This window comes from Aquarana catesbeiana, linkage group LG02 (assembly GCF_042186555.1).
Source record: "Aquarana catesbeiana isolate 2022-GZ linkage group LG02, ASM4218655v1, whole genome shotgun sequence".
Classification (NCBI taxonomy): Eukaryota; Metazoa; Chordata; class Amphibia; order Anura; family Ranidae; genus Aquarana; species Aquarana catesbeiana.
The window spans coordinates 787,458,813-787,476,596 of record NC_133325.1 but is presented as its reverse complement, the minus strand read 5'-3'; the positions used below and the strand labels follow the sequence as shown (position 1 = coordinate 787,476,596).

Below are 17,784 nucleotides of genomic sequence, written 5' to 3'. Positions count from 1 at the left end.
AATTTTCAATCTTTCATTTATTTAGCAAAAAATAAAAAAACTACTGGTGAATAAATACAACCAAAAGAAACCTCTATTTGTGTGAAAAAAAAAATGATACAAATGTCATATGGGTACAGTGTAGCATGACAACGCAGTTGTCATTCAAAGTGTAAGAGAGCTGAAAATTGTCCAGGGCAGGAAGGGGGTGAAAGTACCCGGTATTGAAGTGGTTAAATGAACCCTTCATGCAAAGATGAATGTACAGAAAATTGAGCCATGTTCAGGTTGCGTGTGGATATGTTATTGTAGAGGCACACCTATATAGATGTGGAATGTCAGCTCCAGGCTACGTAACATCTATACATTATACCAAATAGCTCTGAACAATTCCTGAATCTTGTAGCACTGTATTCAACATTTCGAGCATGTAGACCTGCGTGTCGCCCTCAAATTCCCCTCCAGGGATCGGCAGTCTCATAATATTCCATTGATATATGAAAAAAATGTTTCTGGGTGCAGCAATCACACGATGTGACCCATGTGATTTTAGAAGTCTAGTATCAGATTTCTCCTGAGATTGGCTCATCACCTTCAGGGTGTAGCCCTTTATCGGACACCCCCGCCCTCTCTGTGACAATGGTAAGGCCTTCAGGTATATAAGCCCAGGTACGGTCTAATATGCATCAGTCTACTCAGATCTTTGCAAAAATGAGTTGCGGAGCTCACCCCCAGCAAGTTGGAGGATTAGGTCAATCCAGGGCACCTACTAAGGAAGATCAAGCGATCCTGGATAAGGTAAGTGGTCGGGGATCCAATCCTAAAGGCTTGTTAACACCAGCTGTGATGATCTGCATTGGGACCCTGAGATAACGATTGTTTTCTGTGTGTCCTGTCCACACCCCCATGCAAGCGTGTTGGGGTGTATTGCCTTTTGTCTTCACAAAAATGAATTGCAATGTGTGCCAGCAAAGAGTTAACTGAAGTGTGTGTGTGTGTGTGTGTGTGTAACATAATGTGTACCCGCTGGTGTAAATGGGCCCTTAGAGACCTGTAATGTATCTTTATTGGATTGATTTAGTCCTATATCTTAGGCTAGGGTTTACAATGGTGGAAACGCTGCAATTAGTAATGACTGCTTATGCAGGTGCATCTCATAAATTAACTTTTTGATGATATTCTAATTTTATTTCAGTAATTCAAAAAGTGAAACTCATATATATATATTTTATAGAGGTGCGTTATACACAGAGTGATAGATTTCAAGCATTTCTTTCTTTTTAATCTTGATGATTTATGGCTTACAGCTAGGGTTGCCACCTCATCCTTTTAAAACCGAACACATATTAATTACACAGGTTGTGTGGCTGATTAAGGTGGTAAGGTGGTAATTAAACTCACTTGGTGTCTTATCTGAATTAAATTAGCCCCAGGACCTGTGTAATTAATGTGTTCGGGTTTAAAGGGATAGGTGGCAACTCTACATACAGCTAGTGACAATCCAAAATTCAGTATCTCAAAATTTGAATATTACTGTACATAGACCAATTAAATGACTTTTGATACAGAAATGTTGATTTATTGTCCATGTACGTATAGTATGCACTCAATACTTGGTCGGGGCTCCTTTTGCGTGAATTACTGCATCAATGCGGCGTGGCATGGAGACGATCAGCCTGGGGCACTGCTGAGGTGTTATGGAAGCCCAGGTTGCTTTGATAGCGGACTTCAGCTCGTCTGCATTGTTGGGTCTGGTGTCTCTCATCTTCCTCTTGACAATACCCCACAGATTCTCTATGGGGTTTAGGTCAGGCTGGTCAATCAAGCAAAGGGATATAATGATCATTAAACCAGGTATTGGTAGTTTTGGCAGTGTGGGCAGGTGCCAAGTCCTGCTGGAAAATGAAATCTGCATCTCCATAAAGCTGGTCAGCAGAGGGAAGCATGAAGTACTCTAGAATTTCCTGGTAAAGGGCTGTGCTGACTTTGGACTTGATCAAACACAGTGGACCAACACCAGCAGATGAAATGGCCCCTCCAAATCATTAGAATGTGGAAAATGTTGCATTTCATTTGGAAATCAAGGTCCCAGACTCGGGAGAAAGAGTGGATAGGCACAGAATCCAAGTTGCACAAGGTCCCGTGTGAAGTTTTCAGTCAGGGATTTGGGGAGCCATGTCATCTGGCTCTCCCAAAAACCCCATTGGAATTTATGCGTCCGGCACCCTGCATGTAGATTAGAGGGCCGGAAACATAGATGGGGGGGGGCAGCGCCCCTTATAGACTGCCCGTTACTCAAACAGTCCAGGGTATTTGGTTTTATATTTATTGTTGGAACTTGGATGGGAGAAGGGAATAGTGGGATACTCCAACTGGAACTATTTACAGGTGGAGGACAACTCTCTCTTGGCCTCACCAGGTTACTTGTCAATGCAGACTCTCTCCTGAACCATACTGCCACTTGTATGGAAGAAATAAGTCCTCTTTGCTCGCTCTAGCAGCAGACTTGATGTGACTACTTTTCCCTTCAGGTTACTCACTAGCATCCCCTTGACTGACACACGTCCCCTGACTTCTAGTTGAAGGGATGGCCCTCATAGGACAGGCCCCGTGACACAGATCTGTACTCACTCTAGGCAGAATCAGATCCTTTCCAGTGTCTCGTTTCCAGTCTGCTCTGCAGAGCATCCGTGTTCAGCTCCTTTCTAGATTCAGACCCTTAGGTCAACTACCCAAGGCCGCATGACCACTTCTGCAGAGGGGCAGCCGCCCCCTCTCTCCGGGACCCCGCTCTCTAACCGAGCACAAGTGCCCTTGGGATATATGCAGTCACCCAGCGTGCATTGAGGCACTTTCCTCTGCCAATAGCCAGGGTTGTAACAATGCTTATGCTCTCACTTGTCGGGTTTCCTACCACTGTCCAATATGTCCTCTTATTGGACCAGTGTGTAACATTCAGACAATGAGCCGCACCATGAGCAGACCCTATTAATGGATCTCTACTCCCTGGTAGGAAGAGAGCACTCTAAATTTACCCAGCAATCTTCCTGGTAAGCAGAAAGACCCCAAAATTATACTCTTTTAGCACCTACCTACCTACAGGGATCACCTAAACCCAGCCCACTCAAACTGAATTTAACCCCCTTGTCTACCAAGGTATGTTTTATAAATGGTGTGGTATGCAAGAGGTTAAAGCCATGAGCTTGGTAGCAATTAACTGGCAAAAGGCTTTTTGGGGGGCAGGGCTGTTATGTTTAGGAGGTGTGCCCTATCTTTGCAGATTTAAGCTTGCTTCGCTGCAGTGGAGGGCAGGGCAGACATTGGGGGGGGGGTTCTAATGGATCTTTGTCTCCATAAAGAGAACCTGTCACCTGCCCAATGCTATCACATAGAGGGCTTATTACTGTGGAAAGTGTGAAAAGCACCTCTGGACAAACCTCAATTCAAATGCAAATTATAGGGCGAGCATGTGTATGTAAGCATAAATTGCGCCACATATGAGGTATTGCTGTAAACACCAGGGCAGGACTTAGGGTGGTGGGGGCCCCTGGGCCACTTTCGGGCCCTACCTTCTATACATATGCACAGCTCTATAAAACAGAAATAGAAAAGGACAAGGTTCACCAGACTCAGTGCAGTATTAAAGAACTTCTGTTTAATTGGACAAGACAAAACAGCCAAATGGCTACTCACAAAAGTAGATAATATATAAGCGTGGGGATTACTGTACTGGTATTCGCCCTGGGTCCACGATTCATAAAAGCAATAAAAATGGATAAAATGATAAACCCTATTTATCATCGTATAACAGGCACCACAAGTTTAGGGGGGGGAATTTTAAGGAAAAAAGGAAAAAAACTTTTAGGAGGGAAGTTTAAGGAAAAAAACTTTTAAATGCCCATCAATGCAGCCTTATCAGTGTCCATCTGCAGCCTTGTCAGTGTCAGTGTAGCCTTGCTCCAGTGTCATTGCTGCCTTGTCATTGCAGCTCTTCAGTTTAAAAATGATGCCGCCGAGATACAGAGCCAGATGTCCTGTGTATCTCGGAGGCTTATGCCCGCTCTCGGCGGCTCTCAGTGGCTGTCGAAACGGGCGGGGCCCATGGGCTTGAGCCCAGTCAAGCCCAGTGGTAAGTCTGGCCCTGATAAACACCAGTGTGAGATTAATAATTCTAGAGCCATAATTCACGGCTAACGCTAAACTGATACTCCTAAACTTGTATGTTGCCTAGCCAATCACGGATTGGCTTTTCATTGGTGGGTTAGGCCTAATTTTAACAAAACATCCTGAGCTAGAGAGGTTGTTGTCTGGGTCAGATGTGCTAAGCTGGAGCCTAGCCTAAAGACCTTGGACCATTGGTCCACCATGTGCTACTAAATAAGAATGGATATCACTGGAGATGATGGGGCAACACCTAAACCTCCACTGGTCTACTAACTTACCAAAAAGTTGATCCAGTTGCTAAATAGATACTGCTAGGGAAAATGGAGTAACACCTGAACACCCACTGGTCTACTGCCTTACCCAAGTTAATCCAAGGCTAAATAGATACTGCTAGGAGTGGTGGGGTGACGAAGGAACACCAGAACCTCTACCATGTACCAGGAACACAGAAACCTCGGTTGTAATGGGTGCTGTTTCTGTGTGATTTACATTTAGAAGTCTGAGCTTCATGCTTCTTCCAGATGTGCTGGGCTTGGTCCATTTGGTTCACCACGTGCTACTAAATAGAAATGGGCATTGAAGGGCTAGACCACCATTATTGTAAGATGCAGCAAATGTGAGTCCTATGCCTGGGTATCAAAGTAAATCTCTATTGGGGGTCCCACTTGACCAAAAGCACCGCCAGAGTCTCTGCTATGGTCCCATGTTTCCACCTGGTGGAGGCTCAGTTTAAGCTGGCCTCTTTACTTTTTCCTTTGTATGATATCCCTTTCAATAAAAACCAGTTTGAATGGAATTTTTTTTATTATTGGAATTACATGCACTATAGGGCCAGTGGTTTATGGACCCTGAACAGCATATCACGCATTAGCTTGTTTGACATCTCCTTCGAATCTATTGGGTATCAAGCAGTTGGTGCCCTCCTTCATTGCTAACAAAGCCTCCACTCTTCTGGGAACGAGCCTGTGGGAATTTGTGTTCAACTAGAAGATCATTTGAAACTTGTCCCCCTTTTTTATATATATATATATATATATATATATATATATATATATATATAAAATTATATATTTATTATATAGTTTGTTTGTTTTTTAATTCATTTTAAAACAGCCAATCGGTTGTTGTGCAAGGACCATGCAGATGCTTATCAGTCTGTTGCCTCCTCCTCACTGTCCAGGTATGGGCTGGGAAAGGGACAAGACTAATAAGGGTTAATTGCAGGAGAGAAAAAAACGGGTTGCCACCCTGCCAGATAAAGCTGTGCTGTATGGCAGAGCTATGTAAATCTCAGGACTGGTTGGATAAAAACGCAAACAAGTCACTTGACAAGTAAAACCTCTCCAACGTATCTTGTTAAAATCCATTTGTTAAATCGACTGCCGCTATTAAAAATGAAATGAAGCCATACCTGTGGAAACGGTAGTGATGTAGGGGCCAACAGAAGGATCTACAGGGCTAGCTGGGGACCAGCAGATCTGACATCCCTGATATGTGCCAGATCCTCTTTCCTCCAAGAGAGGGGTGTGGACTATATTACCAAAAGTATTGGGACGCCTGCCTTTACACACACATGAACTTTAATGGCATCCCAGTCTTAGTCCGTTGGGTTCAATATTGAGTTGGTCCACCCTTTGCATCTATAACAGCTTCAACTCTTCTGGGAAGGCCGTCCACAAGGTTTAGGAGTGTGTCTATGGGAATGTTTGACCATTCTTCCAGAAGTGCATTTGTGAGGTCAGGCACTGATGTTGGGGGAGAATGCCTGGCTCGCAGTCTCCGCTGTAATTCATCCCAAAGGTGTTCTATCAGGTTGAAGTCAGGACTCTGTGCAGGCCATTAAAATTCCTCCACCCCAAACTCACTTATCCATGTCTTTATGGACCTTGTTTTGTGCACTGGTCCAAATCATTTGGTGGAGGGGGGATTATGGTGTGGGGTTGTTTCTCAGGGGTTGGGCTTGGCCCCTTAGTGCCATTGAAGGGAACTCTTAAGGTGTCAGCATACCAAGACAATTTCATGCTCCCCACTTTGTGGGAACAGTTTGGGGATGGCCTCTTCCTGTTCTAACATGACTGAGCACCAGTGCACAAAGCAAGGTCCATAAAGATATGGATGAGTGAGTTTGGGGTGGAGGAACTTTACTGGCCTTCACAGAGTCCTGACCTCAAACAGATAGAACACCCTTGGGAGGAATTGGAGCGGAGACTGCGAGCCAGGCCTTCTCATCCAACATCAGTGCCTGACCTCACAAATGCTCTTCTGGAAGAATGGTCAAACATTCCCATAGACGCACTCCTAAACCTTGTGGACGGCCTTCCCAGAAGAGTTGAAGCTGTTATAGCTGCAAAGGGTGGGCCAACGCAATATTGAACCCTACGGACTAAGACTGGGGCGCCATTAACCACATGCCGACCAGCCGCCGCTGTTGCACTGCGGCAGAATGGCACGGCTGGGCAAAATGACGTTATGTAATGTCGCTTCACCCTGTGGCCTCTAGGGGGCGCGGCCATGTGCCCTCTGAGCTGATGCGAGTACCTGGCGGTCACGATCATCACCGCCGGGCTCCTGCGATTGCCGCTGACACACGGAGAACCGGGATCTACGTGTGTAAACAGTTTCCGGTTCTCTGAGGGGAGAACAGACAGATCGTCTGTTCATACAGTGTATGAGCAGCGATCTATCTCTTCCCCTACACAGTTCCCTCCCCCCTTCAGTTAGGACACACTAGGGAACACATTAACCCCTTGATCGCCCCCTAGTGTTAACCCCTTCACTGCCAGTGACATTTTTACAGTAATCAGTGCATTTTTATAGCACTGATCGCTGTATTAATGCCAATGGTCCCAAAAATGTGTCAAAAGTGTCTGATGTGTCCGCCATAATGTCGCAGTCCCAATTAAAAATCGCAGATCACCGCCATTACTAGTAAAAAAAAAATAATAATAATAAAAATGTCATAAAACTATCCCCTATTTTGTAGATGCTATAACTTTTGCGCAAACCAATCAATATACGCTTATTGCGATCTTACCAAAAATATGTAGAAGAATACATATCGGCATAAACTGAGGAAAAAAATAGCTTTTTTTTTATATATTTTTGGGGGATATTTATTATAGCAAAATGTAAAAAAAATTGTTATTTTTTTTTTCTTTTCAAAATCGTCCCTTTTTTTTTTAATTTTTTTTTTTTTTGTTTGTTTGTTTATAGCGCAAAAAATAAAAACCGCAGAGGCGATCAAACACCCCCAAAAGAAAGCTCTATTTGTGGGGAAAAAAAGGATGTGAATTTTGTTTGCGACCGCGGAAGTGTCAGTTAAAGCGGCGCAGTGCCGAATCGCCAAAAAAATGCTCTGGTCAGGAAGGGGGTAAATTCTTCCTGGGCTGAAGCCATTAAAGTTCATGTGTGTAAAGGCAGGCGTCCCAATACTTTTGGTGTGTGTTCCACCTAATTTAAGCGCTTATTTGAAATTTTATTTCACCAATCCATATCTTAGATTGAGCATATTATTAATCATCACCAAACTGAGCATGTGCAGAGTGCCCCCAAGGCTCTGTTCTATCAGCAGATGGATTGCGGACAGTAGGAGAGGATCGGAGAAGAAAGGATCAGACAGCCTTTTTGCATAGTGCAGAGGATTAACCCCTTCCACAGGACGAGTCCATTTGCATGTGATCCGCCCTCCTGATCGTAGTTGTTCAGTGGAGAGATTGTCTGATTTTTAAAGATCTATCGTGTATGCCTATGATCTGGTAAGGATTTAATCTAGAGGGGGGCGTTTCTCACTCGTGGAGGTGTTGGTGATAGCTGATCTTCATATTTGTGAAACGGAACCCATTTCGGACCTATTTTTACTCACAACGGACTGTAGCATTGGGACTTTATTACCTTTTAATTGCACATCTTCCATCAATGCACACTTTGCTATCTGATATTGGGACTTCATTATCCTAATTGAACTTTTTGTTTCATCAATGCACAGTTGTTTGATATTTGTGGTTTTCTTTAGCGCTGCTTTTGTGTGTTTTTATTATGAGTTTTATATATTTATATATGTATCTATTTTGAATGATCTTGGTGTTCTCGCTCTTCACATTCCCCTGCATGGCTCCTCTCCTGTAGTAGCTGTAAGCTGCACTATGCAGAATCTGCAATGACAGTGCAATGACTACATTATCTGGTTAGTCTGATCCTCTGCAGCAATGACTAGACATGTGCACTGATAAGAAATTTGTTCGTTTTCGTTTCATTCGTTTTTTTGCTTTTTTTGGAAATTCAGAAATTCAGGATTTCAGAATTTCTAAATGTCTAAATGTCTGAATTTCTACATTTCTACATTTCTGAAATTTAGAAATTCAGAAATCCAGAAATTTAGTTAGAAATGTAGAAATTCAGAAATTTAGAAATCCAGAAATCCAGAAAATTAGAAATGTAGAAATTCAGAAATTCAGAAATCTAGAAATTTAGAAATTTAGAAATTTAGAAATCCAGAAATGCAGAAATCCAGAAATTTAGAAATTTAGAAATTTAGAAATTTAGAAATTTAGAAATGCAGAAATCCAGAAATCCAGAAATTTAGAAATTCAGAAATCTAGAAATCTAGAAATGCAGAAATCCAGACATGCAGAAATTTAGAAATGTAGAAATTCAGAAATTTAGAAATCCAGAAATTTAGAAATCGAGAAACTGAGAAATTTAGAAATTCAGACATTTAGAAATCCAGAAATTTAGAAATTGAGAAACTGAGAAATGTAGAAATTCAGACATTTAGAAATCCAGAAATCTAGAAATTTAGAAATTCAGAAATTCAGAAATCTAGAAATCTAGAAATTTAGATTTCTAGAAATCCAGAAATCCAGAAATGCAGAAATCCAGAAATCCAGAAAATTAGAAATGTAGAAATTCAGAAATTCAGAAATCTAGAAATTTAGAAATTTAGAAATTTAGAAATCCAGAAATGCAGAAATCCAGAAATTTAGAAATTTAGAAATTTAGAAATTTAGAAATTTAGAAATGCAGAAATCCAGAAATCCAGAAATTTAGAAATTCAGAAATCTAGAAATCTAGAAATGCAGAAATCCAGACATGCAGAAATTTAGAAATGTAGAAATTCAGAAATTTAGAAATTCAGAAATTTAGAAATCCAGAAATTTAGAAATCGAGAAACTGAGAAATTTAGAAATTCAGACATTTAGAAATCCAGAAATTTAGAAATTGAGAAACTGAGAAATGTAGAAATTCAGACATTTAGAAATCCAGAAATCTAGAAATTTAGAAATTCAGAAATTCAGAAATCTAGAAATCTAGAAATTTAGATTTCTAGAAATCCAGAAATCCAGAAATGCAGAAATCCAGAAATTTAGAAATCCAGAAATTTGGAAATTTAGAAATTCAGAAATCTAGAAATCCAGAAATGTAGAAATGTAGAAATGTAGAAATGTAGAAATGTAGAAATGTAGAAATTTAGAAATTCAGAAATCTAGAAATTTAGATTTCTAGAAATCCAGAAATCCAGAAATTTAGAAATCCAGAAATTTTGAAATTTAGAAATTCAGAAATCTAGAAATCCAGAAATGTAGAAATGTAGAAATGTAGAAATGTAGAAATCCAGAAATTTAGACATTTAGACATTTAGACATTTAGACATTTAGAAATCTAGAAATCTAGAAATTTAGAAATTTAGAAATTTAGAAATCTAGAAATTTAGAAATTTAGAAATCTAGAAATTTAGAAATTTAGAAATTTAGAAATCTAGAAATCTAGAAATCTAGAAATCTAGAAATCTAGAAATTTAGAAATTTAGAAATTTAGAAATCTAGAAATTTAGAAATTCTGGAAAAAAAGAATCAGTAAAATTCGAAAAAATTAACTAACTATTAAATTATAGGTATTGGAATTTCCTTTCAAATTTGGCTGTTTGTGAACGTAACAAATACAAATTTATCTGAAGTTACGAATTATCCAAAACGATGAATGCCACATCTAAACAAATGGAATTAATTAATAATAATAAAAAGGTGGTTATTATTATTATTATTATTATTATTAGATTGTTACGTTCCATAAGTTTAGATGCGGCATTTGTTATTTCACATAATTGGTTCAAATACGGTCACTAACAGCCTAATTTGAAAAGAAATTCCAATACCTATAATTTAATATTTATTATGATTTATTTCAAATTTTCAGGTTTTCGAATTTCCTGATTTTCATTCTTTTGAATTTTAGAATTTCTTAATTTCTTAATTTTCGGAAATGAACGAATTCGGGAACTAAACGAATTGCACATGTCTAGCAATGACTGTATTACAGCTGCTACCAAGTGCGGGTCCATTGTATATACAGTATATCGGTCTGATGCACTTTGTTTCTTTTCAGGTGAAAGATGCATTTGTGAAACAGTCCGGGACGCACCCCAGCAAATTTAGGGCAGTCCTCGTCGCCTCTCAGGTTGTTGCCGGCAAAAATTACTATTTCAAGGTAATGTTGGTTTTTATGCAGCATTATTGTCACCGTTCAGGGCACAGCGGTGTTCCCACAATGAGAAGTATATTATGTACAACAGCTACATGGCGGAGGTACATTAGGCATGACCAGCATGGAGCAGATCAGTTGTAGCAGATCAAGAATTAGTCTTATTGTATAGTTCCTACAGAGAACACTGAGCCAATCACCTCATCCCCACCAGTCACACACTATTATTATACATTTATATAGCTCTGACATATATCGCAGTGCTGTACAGAGAACACTGAGCCACATCAGTCTCTGTACCAGAGGAGCTTGCATTTTAATGCCACTCATATTTTTACTTATTTTCACAAACCTTTTTACATCTGTCATGATCCAGCCAGGGACAGACGATAATTTAGAACAGGGGTCTCAACTGTGGCCAGGAGCCAGATGTGGCCCTTTGCTTGCCTTTATCTGTCCATTGGGGCACTATTACATCAATGATGGGGCACCATTCCCTCTTCTGACACCATCAATGGGCACTATTCTTCTATTCTTCTCATTGATATCAACAATGGGGCACTGATCCTGGAACATCTTCTACTCCCACTCTCCACCGTCCAGACTCCGTAAAGCAGGGGTCTCAAACTGGCGGCCCCCCAGCTGTTGCAAAACTAAAAGGCCCATGAGGTGATGCAAGGCTGACAGTTACAATCATGACTCCCACAGGCAGAGGCATGATGGGACTTGTAGTCCCGCAACAGCTGGAGGGCCGGCAGTTTTGAAACCCCTGCCCTAAAGCCTGAAGGACCGCAAACTGGTCCTTTGGTTAGAAAGTGCGGAGACCCCTGATTTAGAATGTACTGTACAGTTTTGCAGAGTTGGTTCAGAATATGCATCACATCATAACAGTAGTGTTGGATAGGCCAAATCTGTATATCCCCACAGTGGGGGTGTCATTTAGATCCTGTGTGTGTCAGGGGAGGCAGGTGAGGCAGAGCCTCACTTGCCATGAACATACAAAAATAAAATGATTGAGGGTCATAGCTTGGCGGCCTGTGGTCCCAGAGACACCAAATTTGGGGGGTAGGCATTCTCAGTCACGCCCCCACCACCACTGGTCAAAATGTGGGGATCCTATCAACTATGGTTCCGGAGATACGGGGCTCTTTGCGCAGCCTGTCAGAAGCTACATATGGAGCGGCCAGTTTAAATACAAGCTGGCACACACTGTTTGCAGCAGACAGAGGATGAGCTCACAGTGCCTCTCCTCACTTGTCAGAGGCACTGAGCTCAATGGACAGCTTGGACCAATGGTAAAGTACCATCGGTCCAAGCTGTCCAATAAAAAATGCTACAGTGGAGGCTGTCCTCCCACTGCAGTGTCATTGAAGGGGGCGTGTCTAAAATTCCGTAATTTGTCTGTTAAGTGTTGAGTACAGATTTTGAAAATATAGCAAATGACCTTAAAAATGATATATAAAAATTTGTATATTACTTACGTTAATTAACCCCTTGCCAGCCAGGCAAATTCTGACACTTCTCTCCTACATGTAAAAATTATCTATTTTTTATTTATTTTTTGCTAGAAAATTACTCAGAGCCCACAAACATTATATATAAATATTTTATCAGACATCCTAGGGAATAAAATGGTGGTCATTGCAACTTTTTATCTTGCACGGTATTTGCGCAGCAGTTTTTCAAACGCGTTTTTGGGGGGAGGGGGGGGAATGTTTTTTATGAATAATAAATGAATAAAAATTAAAGTTACATTTTGTATAATGTGAAAGATGTTACGCAGAGTAAATAGATAAATAACATGTCACGCTTTAAAATTGCGCACGCTCGTGGAATGGCGCCAAACTTCAGTACTTAAAAATCTCCATAGCCAACGCTTTAACATTTTTTTACAGGTTACATGTTAGAGGAGGTCTAGTGCTAGAATTATTGCTTTTGCGCTAACGTTTGCGGCGTATGTAACCTGTGTGTATCTGGCTCTGATACTAGCCAGTGCCTCACCAGCCACTCACCTCACCGCACGTCCCTGGTGTGTGCTTCTTTGGACACCAACCAGTGTCTGCATCTCACATTGGTGTAAAGGTCTCACCCATTTCAGACAAACGTGTGCATTCCATTCTTTAAAAAAATGCTGAAAAATGTAGTAATTCCATATTGTCCAATGTGCGGACACAAAGCCTTCTGTAAAAGCCTGGTGACAGACAGGAGCTGTTTAAACAGTAAAACATGCTAGCGTTATGGTATATGTGTAATAAGACCACTATGGTGACCTTTTTACACTGGTCCAAGTTCCGAGGCGTAAAGCATCAGTTGAGTGTTTAGGTATAGAAGAACAGGTAAAACCATTACTTGTACTGTTGGATCCATGATTCTTTTTGAAGTTTACGATCCTCACAATCCCATCTGTGCTACCTGTGTAATACAGTACGTAGCAGCCAAATCCATCCATCCAATTGGATAGTCTAAGTGATGGTTGGCAACTCGCTTTGTCCTCCAAGATATAAGAATGGGAGATCTGCTATCCAATCAGGGTCATACCTGAAGGATATGTTGGTGGTTATGGTCCACATGTTTCACCCAAGCAGGAAAAGCAATTTTTCAATATGGTTTTCTTGCGTATGTATTACTTTTGAAACAATCTATGTGCTGCCCTCCTAGGGATACTGAATATAAAATTAATTGGCTATCTTTTGACTGCTCTAAAGGACACACAAATCTGTACTGTGCTTCACCAGATTTTTTTCAGAAGGTTCTATGATTGTGCTCGGCTCTGGATGGTAGTTTAGTTATTTAATTTGCAGAATTTTTGAGCACCGAAATACACAAATTTGTCTTGGATTCTAAGCGAGAACGTTACACTTATCTGTGCTTATTTTGGATGCAGACCCATTGGCTGGTGTCCAGTGGGGCACACAGGACCTGAATGACCATCCTCTGTGAAGATTTCTGGACTAAACCTTTCGCCTCTCCTTGACACCGCACTTGTAAATGATATGCATGTCCTGACATAACTCTGGACAATGTATAGTTAGAATGTTCTGTATATTCTGAAAAAAACATCTCTCTGGCTGGATTATGACCTTAAATATATTTTGACAGAAATAGGCCAAAATATGTTTCAGACCTACTCCTATTTTGCTGGAACAGAATTACACCTTACCCTACACAATCAACCTCGCTACCTCCAGCCTCAGTGTTCTCCTTCAAACCCTATCTCACCCCTTTCACTGCCTGATCATTCTCTCGGACTCCAGCAACAGTGCTGTCGCTCTGCACCAACATCCACCCTGTTCTTCACAATCTCCATCCACTGCTCCTCACCCACCTCCATCCAATGCTGTTGCCACCTGCTCCTCGCCTGTCTCCATCCATCCAATGCTGTTGTCACCTGCTCCTCACCTATCTCCATTCAATGCTGTTGTCCCCTGCTCCTCACCTGTCTCCATCCAATGCTGTTGCCCACTGCTCCTCATCCACCTCCATCCAATGCTGTTGCCCACTGCGCCTCACCCACCTCCATCCAATGCTGTTATCCCCTGCTCCTCACCCATCTCCATCCACCCATTGCTGTTGTCCCCTGCTCCTCACCCATCTCCATCCATCCATTGCTGTTGTCCCCTGCTCCTCACCCATCTCCATCCATCCATTGCTGTTGTCCCCTGCTCCTCGACCATCTCCATCCATCCAGTGCTGTTGTCCCTTGCTCCTCGACCACCTCCATACAGTGCTGTTGTCCCTTGCTACTCAACCACCTCCATACAGTGCTGTTGTCCCTTGCTCCTTGACCACCTCCATACAGTGCTGCTGGTCCCTTGCCCACCACACACACACACACACACACACACTGCTGTCCCTCATTCCTCAATCCACCCCACAGTCACAGTACCTTCTAAACACCGTCAGTCATGGCATCTACCCCCCACCTCCTTTTCATATAACTGACATATTCCACAGTGATGTACAGAGAACTAATCCATTCACATCAGTCTATGTATCAGAGGAGCTCAATTTTATTCTCACCAGTCACACACTACTATACATTTTTAGGTCTGACATACTCAACAGCACCGTACAGACAATGCTGAACCAGTTGCGTCAGTTCCTCACTTTAATGCCGCGTACACACGAGCGGACTTTGCGGCAGACTTTGCCCGGCGGACTGTATTTCGTCAGACAATTCGATCGTGTGTGGGCTCCAGCGGACTTTGTTTTCTCAAAAGTTGGATAGATTTAGATTTGAAACATGTTTTAAATCAATCCGTCGAAATCGAGTACGGCCGAAAAGTCCGCTCGTCTGTATGCTAGTTCGACGGACAAAAAGCCACGTTAGGGCAGCTATTGGCTACTGGCTATGAACTTCCTTGTTTTAGTCCGGTCGTACGTCATCACGTACGAATTCGACGGACTTTGGTGGATTGTGTGTAGGCAAGTCCGTTCATTCAGAAAGTCCGTCATAAAGTCCGTCAAAGTCCGCCGGGCAAAGTTTGCCGTAAAGTCCGCTCGTGTGTACGCGGCATTAGAGTTTAAACTTCAATGTTCTCAACTCAGTCGCATACTATTATCATTGTTCACATTGCACCAGTTGCGTCAAATCCTTGCCCTAGAGGAGCTTGCACTCTAAAGAGCCACCAGAGTATCTCACAACTGTTATTCTTGATAGGGCGCTTAATATAATGACCAATAAAATATGGCTAATAATGTAAGGATGTGTCCCTTAAACATTAGCTTCAGGTTGTCCTTTGCTATAACTTAATTTAGAGTGCTTCTTTAACATTGGCTTTTTAGCTGACTACTTAATATGTGGCAACACTGTTATCATAGAAAAGAGAATATTGAGCGTGAGAAAGATAATTGTAGACGATTTGGCGAAACGGGTTTGTCTTTAATGATGACAAGCAATGGGTGGACATGTTTCTATTGGTGTAATGTTGTAACCATCGCTTGGTCATATCCTGATAATAATTTATTTCGGATACTGAACCAGGAAATAAACATGAGTGATGCATTATTCTGTGTCCATGTGACTTCGGTCTACATTGCTCCCCGCAGAGCTCCGTGTGTGTACATCCTTAATGGTAGAAGGGTAATAACTTGTTGTATGTCATGTTGGAGCATCCTTACAAATATCAGCGAACATACAAAATTTAAGGTGTAATTGTTTCTAATGAACTTTTTTTCTGATCTTGTCAGGTTGAGACTGGAGCCAACACTTATATCCACATTAAAGTGTTCGTAGCTCTGCCTCATGAAAACACTGGACCGGCTTTGGTGGCATTCCAGCTGAATAAGACAAAGGACGAAAAACTGAGTACTTTCTAAGATGGAGATGACGACGACAATTAATTATATCCCGGGTGGTCCTTCTGTATCCAAATTTGTCCTGTAATCCCCTTCATCTCTCCTCCTTCTGCAGTTCCTTCAATCCCTTCCTCTCATCGCCATCACTCAACTCAGATCTACAAAAGGCAAACTTGTATCTGATATGTCTCTTCAGTTTTGATTTTAAGTAAAATTCCCTGTTTGTATGTAGGGCTGCTGGATTTACTACCAGAAAAGGCAGACTTGGGCCTATAGTATTTTGTTGTTTTTAAATAGGTTGTTCAAGACCCAACAATTTTCCATTTGAAATTGATGCCGCTCGAAGGTTCCAATTTGTTATCCCAGCTAACTGGCCACAATGTTTGCAGGTTCTGGTCGGGTGGAATACTGTCTCATCGGACACATCTAGGACTACAACAAAATGGCACCCATCCACACACTGCCTTGGCATATAGTAAAGAATGGCTTGAGCTTTGTCTCTTACCCATGGGAAAACCCCCTCTAACATGTTTTGTCAAGTAGGATCTTAATCATAGAAGCCATTACTAAGAAATGTGGCTGCTGTATAAATGTTGCAAGCATTGGCTACGTACATTGTACGGCACTGTGTTCTAGCAGTGGTAAGAGGACTTCTTTTCCCGCATCAGGAACAAAATGGAGAGCAGCTCAGCCATTCACAGGAAGCCTTGTATTTCTATAAATGAGTAGAAGGCTTCCCCTGGCTGAGCTAGAGATTCGTATCATCATTCACCCATCTCTCCGCCTCAACCAATCAGAGGAAGCCTATTTAGAAAAATGCAAAGCTTCATGTGAATGGCTGAGCAGTGCTCTATTTTGCTCCAGGTGCGGGACAAGAAGTCCCCCTTACCATTGCTGGAACACATCACCATATAATGCACATAGCCGATGCATACAAACTTTGTACAGCTCTGACAGCGACCACTCAGTCATGGCTTCTACGATTATGCCCCTAGTGGAGGAAACATGTTGGATGGGATTCTCCCATAGGTAGGAGACCAAGATGAAGCCATTTTTTACTAAGAGGAGGCAGTGTGAATAGGAATCATTTTTTGTAGTTCTTGATGTGTCTGACGAGCCAGTATTCAACCCAACCAGCACCTGCAAACACTATGGCCAGTCAGCTGGGATAACAAATTGGGGCATTCGCACATTATCGATTTCAAATAGAAATGACAGAGGTTTTATGCCACCAACATACTTTCTGTGTCCATGCATATGTACCTAAAACACATATGGCCCTAAATGGGAGTACCACTTCGTCCAGCCACTGCATATTTCAGCCTGTTGACAGGTTACTTGGATTTGGGCTGCATGCTGCACCTGTTCATCCTGGGTGCCCAAAAAACACTCATATGTGATGCATATGGGCCTGGGCGCTAGTGTGCATGTGAACTAAGTGAGGCTGGAGCTGCTTTTACTGTGTACTGTTGAAATGTCCCCCTTTACTTCCTATCCAACCTGACTCTAAACTTGAACACTAATGGTATATAAAACATTGATAAAAAGTACCTATTTGTAAAATCATCCTGTTCAGTTTTATATCTTGTTCACTGTGTAACTAAAAATGCAATAAAACATTTTTTTTGGGAAAAAAAAAACGGGGTGTTTGTTGCATACATTTGCCTATACAGGTAAAGTCACATTGGCGCATCAAGGTACCTCTAAAAAATTTAGTTGTCAACTTTATCCTGGTTCTTCCTCCCCCATACATAACTAAAATTAGTTACACTTTTTGCTTTACATGCTAATGCCCCTCCACTATCTCCTAGGAAGTATATGCAGTCCAATGCTATGGTGTGTTTCCATACATGTGCCTCAGGCAAC

General features: G+C 41.6%; 1 protein-coding gene across 1 annotated transcript; it reads left to right on the top strand.

Moving 5' to 3' along the window:
- The first annotated feature begins 620 nt into the window (after positions 1–620).
- On the top strand, positions 621–17,558 carry LOC141129409 (leukocyte cysteine proteinase inhibitor 1-like). The gene is made up of 3 exons (XM_073617431.1): positions 621–777; positions 10,525–10,626; positions 15,811–17,558. Exons 1-3 carry the CDS (start codon positions 661–663, stop codon positions 15,937–15,939), a joined length of 348 nt encoding a protein of 115 aa, XP_073473532.1. The 5' UTR covers positions 621–660; the 3' UTR covers positions 15,940–17,558.
- The last annotated feature ends 226 nt before the right edge of the window (positions 17,559–17,784 follow it).